At 35.1% G+C, this 7,568-nt stretch overlaps 1 protein-coding gene across 1 annotated transcript; it reads left to right on the top strand.

Moving 5' to 3' along the window:
• The first annotated feature begins 421 nt into the window (after positions 1–421).
• LOC11445618 (ABC transporter B family member 9) lies at positions 422–6,463 on the top strand. Its single transcript, XM_003593805.4, has 12 exons — positions 422–604; positions 1,912–1,966; positions 2,067–2,242; positions 2,360–2,581; positions 2,675–2,913; positions 3,011–3,536; positions 3,646–3,919; positions 4,023–4,665; positions 4,747–4,975; positions 5,064–5,330; positions 5,415–5,678; positions 5,754–6,463. Exons 1-12 carry the CDS (start codon positions 437–439, stop codon positions 6,396–6,398), a joined length of 3,708 nt encoding a protein of 1,235 aa, XP_003593853.3. The 5' UTR covers positions 422–436; the 3' UTR covers positions 6,399–6,463.
• The last annotated feature ends 1,105 nt before the right edge of the window (positions 6,464–7,568 follow it).

Raw genomic sequence — 7,568 nt, 5'->3', positions numbered from 1 at the left:
TTAAATAATTTATTTGGTAAATAATGATAATTTCTAGAAGAATATAAAACCGAAAAAACAAATAAGAAAATTCAGTTTTTCAGTGGTGGTCGAGCTTTGAACAACGAAGCTTAGTTTCTAAAAAATCAAAATATAACAATACCACAGCACATCACCAACATGAAAGTAGGAACGTGTGAAGAAAGAAAAGACTTGCTCCTAAAGTTTAGAAGTACTTATTGACTATATAACATATTGTAACTGTATCTCTCTATTCTCCGTGACCTATATATAGAGTTGACATATCACTAACACTTTCATTAATTCTTCATCATCATCATCATCATCATCATCAGTGATGGCAGAAAACCCTAATGTACATGATAATTCTTCATCATCACCTACACAACAACATGGAATTAGAGATAACAAAACAAAACAAAAAGTTCCATTCTACATGCTTTTCAATTTTGCTGATCATCTTGATGTAACGTTGATGATCATTGGCACTATCTCTGCTGTGGCTAATGGATTGGCAAGCCCTCTCATGACTCTCTTTCTTGGGAATGTCATCAATGCATTTGGTTCCTCTAATCCAGCAGACGCTATCAAACAAGTTTCTAAGGTATGAATTAAGTTCTAATATTGCATTATTCTTGCTTTCTATTTATTTCTTTTCTATTTTCTTTCCTTTTCTATTCAACTTTTTGGTGCAAATTAATATCCATTTACATGTATTTAAGTATCTTGCAATCTCTTGAAAGGGAGTATAGTTATCAAGAAAACGAAGCCAAATTATTTAAATTATAAAGCTTAAGTTCCTTTGACAAAAGAAAATTAAGTTCTAATGAAGTTGTAGGATGTGATCTGGAAAAAACAAAAATTCCAAAGAAGTAGGAATCGTCAAAATCACCGGGTAGCCAGCCATTATAGCAACTAACATGATTAGTTTGAACTAATTAGTTCTACAGAAAAGGGCATGCATGATAAGGCTTTTTTCTTTTTATTTAAAAAAAAAAGCCACTTTTCTTTAAACTTGAGTTAATGCATTTTAAATTTACGTATGTTCCTTCAAAAAAAATAAAAAATTACGTATGTCAATTCATCTTTACTATTTTTGTTTACTTCAGTTTTTTATAGATTTATTTTTTTGACACCCTCATCACAGTGCTACCAAAATATTTATGGTTATATTTCTATTTTTATTTAATTATTATACTTTCGGTAAAAAATATTTTTTTTTTACCCGAGATTCAAAAATTGAATACTTGAAATTCAAAGGACCCGGTAATCCCAGTAAGAGGGAAAATACTAACATAACAATTATTAAGACTTTCTTTAACTGCTCTAAAAAAAACTTTCTTTTGCTATGTCATATTTTCGCTCTATGAAACTACCTAATTCACCAGTATAGGGTTTATTTTTCTGAGGACTTCTATGTCATTTTTCACCAAAATTTATTTGTACTAGTTTCTGCTGACATATGATTAATTATGTATTCAATATAATTCTAGAAGTTCTGTTTATTTCCACTGTATCCATCTTCTGTACCTTTGTGTGGCAACTGGTATGTACCAATTGAGATTGCATACACCAGGATGGATCCTTGTTAAAACAACAGGTTGAACTCAGTGATTAATGAATGTCAGTTAATGATGAATGGTTCAGAAAGAAAAAAAAAAAATCAGAGTTTCAAACTCAATTGGAATAATCCGATTCGTTCAGAAAAAAAAAAAAAAACTTGAGTTTCTATCTCGATTGGACTAATCCTTAACCAGACTTTACTTATTTTCTAGTTTAAATATGAATTACTAAAGTCATTTTCTCAAAAGGGTTAAGAAACACAAAAATCCTTGTTACCAAAATGGATATTGCATATCATGCACTCATTACCATAATATGTAGCATTCTTTAATACACTTCAAATTTCAGGTATCATTGCTATTTGTTTACCTAGCTATTGGGTCTGGAATAGCATCATTTCTACGTAAGACCACGTTTTCTTTCTTTGTTTTCTTACTTATTTTGTTGGAGCCTAATTCTTGCATTCATTCTGATAATGAGGGTGACTTTGTTGCATGCTGCAGAGGTAACATGTTGGATGGTAACAGGAGAAAGACAAGCTGCAAGGATTCGTAGCTTGTACTTGAAAACCATATTACAACAGGATATTGCATTCTTTGATACTGAAACAAACACAGGAGAGGTAATTGGTAGAATGTCTGGTGACACAATTCTCATTCAAGAGGCTATGGGAGAAAAGGTATTTATGTTCCTCTTTTAGTATACAATCACATTCATTAATCGTGATCTTACAGTTTTTACAGTGGAAGTGAGGTGAATCTATTAATAAATGAGAATTTATCAATAATTATGACAGGTTGGGAAGTTTTTTCAACTTGCTTCAAATTTTTGTGGTGGCTTTGTGATGGCATTTATAAAAGGATGGCGCCTAGCTATAGTTTTACTCGCATGTGTACCTTGTGTTGCCGTTGCTGGTGCTTTCATGTCTATAGTGATGGCTAAAATGTCAAGTCGCGGACAAATTGCTTATGCAGAAGCGGGAAACGTTGTTGATCAAACAGTTGGAGCCATCAGAACAGTAAGACACTTGCCTCAATTCAGAAATACTGAATAATTAATTCGAGTTTGTAATTATTCATTGTCTTTGTCCTTTAATTTGAAAAATGATCAGGTTGCATCTTTTACTGGTGAGAAAAAAGCCATAGAGAAGTATAATAGCAAGATAAAAATTGCTTATACTACAATGGTTAAACAAGGCATAGTCTCAGGGTTTGGAATCGGAATGCTTACCTTTATTGCCTTCTGCACTTATGGACTTGCCATGTGGTATGGTTCCAAACTAGTCATCGAGAAAGGATATAATGGCGGAACGGTCATGACTGTGATCATAGCTCTTATGACTGGTGGGATGTAAGTGAAACATTGCTACCTGATTCAATAAATTGCATTGATATAACACTGTTTAGGCATAAGATTTTTGTTTGATGAATTTTCCTTGATTTGACAGAGCATTAGGTCAAACATCCCCAAGCTTACAAGCATTTGCTGCAGGCCAAGCAGCAGCATATAAAATGTTTGAGACAATTAGAAGAAAGCCCATCATTGATGCAAGTGACACCAGTGGTGCTGTCTTGGAAGACATAAAGGGAGATATTGAACTCAGAGATGTTTCCTTCAGATACCCTGCAAGGCCTGATGTGCAGATCTTTGATGGTTTCTCATTGTTTGTTCCAAGTGGCACAACTACTGCTTTGGTGGGTCAAAGTGGAAGTGGAAAGTCTACTGTAATCAGTTTATTGGAAAGATTCTATGATCCTGACGCTGGCGAAGTACTTATAGATGGTGTGAATTTGAAGAACTTGCAACTTAGATGGATAAGAGAACAGATTGGGCTGGTTAGTCAGGAACCTATCTTGTTTACTACTTCTATCAGAGAGAACATAGCATATGGGAAAGAAGGTGCAACTGATGAAGAGATAACAACAGCTATAACACTAGCAAATGCCAAGAAATTCATTGACAAACTTCCTCAGGTGTGTATAAATATTGTAGACTTTTATACCTGCTGTGATTCTTGCTTTTGGCTAGTATTTTTTATTAAGTTGGATTGTAGTTTATAAAAATGTGGTATTGTGTTTCCAGGGCCTTGACACCATGGCAGGGCAAAATGGGACTCAACTTTCTGGTGGACAAAAGCAAAGAATTGCAATTGCAAGGGCAATATTGAAGAACCCAAAAATCCTTCTTCTTGATGAAGCAACAAGTGCATTGGATGCGGAGTCTGAACGTATTGTTCAAGAAGCACTAGAAAAAATTATATTGAAAAGGACTACTGTTGTCGTTGCGCATCGTTTGACAACTATCAGAAATGCTGACATAATAGCAGTGGTTCAACAGGGGAAAATTGTGGAGAGAGGTTATACATTATACATACATGAACAAACATTTTTAGTATGATCATCCAATTTTATAACATCTTGGAATGCTGTATTCACTTTTGCATGCTTCCGTTTTTGTAGGAACACACAGCGGGTTAACCATGGATCCTGACGGTGCTTATTCTCAACTTATTCGTCTACAAGAAGGAGACAATGAAGCTGAGGGTAGCAGAAAGTCTGAAGCAGATAAGTTAGGTGACAATTTAAATATAGATAGTCACATGGCTGGATCTTCGACTCAGAGAACTTCCTTTGTGAGATCAATAAGCCAAACTTCATCAGTGAGTCATCGACATTCCCAATCACTTAGAGGCTTGTCTGGAGAAATAGTAGAATCAGATATCGAACAAGGTCAACTCGATAACAAGAAAAAACCCAAAGTATCTATATGGCGTTTGGCCAAGTTGAACAAGCCAGAGATTCCTGTCATACTGCTTGGAGCCATTGCTGCAATAGTAAATGGTGTTGTGTTCCCTATATTTGGCTTCTTGTTTTCAGCAGTCATTAGTATGTTTTATAAACCTCCAGAACAGCAGAGGAAAGAGTCCAGGTTCTGGTCCCTTCTATTCGTGGGTTTGGGTTTGGTTACTTTAGTGATTTTACCACTGCAAAATTTCTTCTTTGGAATTGCGGGAGGAAAACTTATTGAAAGAATTCGTTCATTGACATTTGAAAAGATTGTGCACCAAGAAATTAGTTGGTTTGATGATCCTTCACATTCAAGGTATGTTATTCAAAATGTATGTTACTTCATGACAAAATAGTGAAAGAATTATGAAACTGAAAGAAATGAATCATCATGCAGTGGTGCAGTTGGTGCAAGGTTATCAATCGACGCTTCAACTGTGAAAAGTCTTGTTGGTGACACCATGGCCCTCATTGTTCAGAACATATCAACGGTCATAGCTGGTCTAGTTATAGCATTCACTGCTAACTGGATTCTCGCTTTTATAGTTTTGGTTTTGACACCTATGATTCTTATGCAAGGAATCGTTCAGATGAAGTTTCTTAAAGGATTCAGTGCCGATGCTAAGGTTAGTATTACTTGCAGTTTTGTCAATTACATTGGGGAAATTATACATTGTGGGAATCAGGAGAATCTTTTTCCTTTTATCTGTGTAGGTTATGTATGAAGAGGCAAGTCAGGTGGCAAATGATGCCGTTAGTAGCATCAGAACTGTTGCATCATTTTGTGCAGAATCAAAGGTGATGGACATGTACAGTAAAAAATGTTTAGGCCCAGCGAAACAAGGAGTTCGCTTGGGGCTTGTTAGTGGTATAGGATTTGGCTGCTCGTTTTTAGTTCTATATTGCACAAATGCTTTCATTTTTTACATAGGATCTGTTCTAGTGCAACACGGCAAAGCAACTTTTACAGAAGTTTTCAGGGTACAATCACTCAACCAACTTAGCATGCTTTATATTTACTTTTATGTTTATTTTGATCTAGTTCTTACAAGATAATTTATACAGGTTTTCTTTGCTTTAACAATGACGGCAATCGCCGTTTCGCAGACGACTACATTGGCACCAGACACTAACAAGGCCAAAGATTCTGCAGCTTCAATATTTGAAATTATTGACAGCAAACCTGATATTGATTCCAGCAGCAATGCGGGTGTAACACGAGAAACAGTAGTTGGTGATATTGAACTTCAACATGTCAACTTTAATTACCCAACAAGGCCCGACATTCAAATTTTCAAAGATTTAAGCCTAAGCATCCCATCTGCAAAGGTAATGTTTTGGTTGTACAAACCCATTTGTTGAGAATATGTAATGTATTTAAATTGATGATATATGTCTTTGCAGACTATTGCCTTGGTTGGAGAAAGTGGCAGTGGAAAATCAACAGTTATCAGCCTCTTAGAGAGATTTTATGACCCTAATTCTGGACGTATATTACTAGATGGAGTGGATCTCAAAACTTTCAGATTAAGCTGGTTGAGACAACAAATGGGGTTGGTTGGTCAAGAGCCTATTCTTTTCAACGAAAGCATTCGTGCTAACATAGGTTATGGAAAAGAAGGGGGTGCTACAGAGGATGAGATCATTGCAGCAGCTAACGCAGCAAATGCACACAGCTTCATAAGTAATCTTCCAGATGGATATGACACGTCTGTTGGAGAAAGAGGCACGCAACTGTCCGGAGGACAGAAGCAGCGCATTGCTATTGCAAGAACCATGCTAAAAAACCCCAAAATACTTTTGCTTGATGAGGCGACAAGTGCACTTGATGCTGAGTCAGAGCGTATAGTTCAAGAGGCTCTAGATAGAGTGAGTGTGAACAGAACTACTGTGGTGGTAGCTCACCGTCTTACAACAATTCGAGGGGCTGATACTATAGCGGTAATTAAAAATGGGGCGGTGGCTGAAAAGGGAAGACATGATGAGTTGATGAGGATTACTGATGGTGTTTATGCTTCATTAGTAGCTCTTCATTCAAGTGCATCATAAGATATTTCTATTTTCTACTTCCAATATCGGTTCCTCTGATCTTCTACATCCGAGAAAGTGCATTCTAAGGGAATTGGTAAAACTGGTTTAGTGTTTCTGTTGATTAGTCTATCACTCATAACTTCTTAGAGATATTGGTTATTCAAATTAAATTGTAAAAAAGATATTGATTTCAGCATTTTAATATTTAGCAAATTTGAATCAATAATTGATAGTCTTTATTCATTTATCTGAGACATTCAAATTCAATTGGCAAATATGACATCAAATTTGGAATTGGATAGCATTTTAATCTTTACAGAGCTTGTCATTGATCATAGCTACAAGCAACTTCTAAATCCTAATAGCAAAAGGTTGAAAGTAATTAGTATTGCCTGTTAATCAAAATTCAATCATTATTAGTATTAGCTGTGCTAGACCAATGCAACAATTACATACAAAGTTGATATATAAAAATTCATGAAAATGATGCTTATAAAATGATTACATAACTTAACTTTGCAAAAATCCATATCTTCCTATTATATAACAGTAAGAGAACAAGAATACAAGATCACAAATATTATCAAGGAGTTTCAGAAAACAAAAGCAATGAAGTAGTAGTATGACAACTATGTATTAATATTATAGTACCTCTTTAATGAAGATACATTCTTTTCAAAACTTTCTTCTATGAACGTGACAGTGTGTAAATAAAGATACAAGTATAACAACAATGTATTCATACAAGTATGACAACAATGTATTCTCCAAATTTACTATACAAAAATTTTACATTAAAGAATGAGTTATCCTCAAAAATAAATTACTTCATAAAATTCCCACATTTGCTTCAAATAAAAATATCCTAAATATCCAATTATTTGGCACATTATTAAGAACAACAAATTTTTTTACAGGGAGATGTATATAGAAATATTTGTGCTATGCGGAGATATATATAGCAAATCATGTCAAAAGGGCCACAAACATTAATAGAGTTCGGCCCAGACCTTCGTTATGTTAATGTTTGGGGCCTTTTGGTGAACTTTGCTATATATATGCCCCATAAACCAAATATTTCTATATGCAGCCTCCGGCTTAAAAGTTTTTTTGTAACCCCTACCGGCATGGGCCCTAGGCTGTCGCAACCCCGGCCTATGCTTAGTGCTGGCCCTGATTCTTTCATGA

This window comes from Medicago truncatula, chromosome 2, assembly GCF_003473485.1.
Source record: "Medicago truncatula cultivar Jemalong A17 chromosome 2, MtrunA17r5.0-ANR, whole genome shotgun sequence".
Taxonomy (NCBI): Eukaryota; Viridiplantae; Streptophyta; class Magnoliopsida; order Fabales; family Fabaceae; genus Medicago; species Medicago truncatula.
The sequence above is the reverse complement of the archived record's forward strand: the minus strand, read 5'-3'. Positions and strand labels throughout refer to the sequence as shown.

What these genes read in the sequence shown, in the direction of transcription:
- LOC11445618 (XM_003593805.4), top strand. Translation starts at nt 437, where the DNA reads ATGCTTTTCAATTTTGCTGATCATCTTGATGTAACGTTGATGATCATT. An exon ending in TCATTGACAAACTTCCTCAG is followed by an intron (nt 3,537 to 3,645) that starts GTGTGTATAAAT and finishes TTGTGTTTCCAG; the next exon opens with GGCCTTGACACCATGGCAGG. An exon ending in TAAGCATCCCATCTGCAAAG is followed by an intron (nt 5,679 to 5,753) that starts GTAATGTTTTGG and finishes ATGTCTTTGCAG; the next exon opens with ACTATTGCCTTGGTTGGAGA.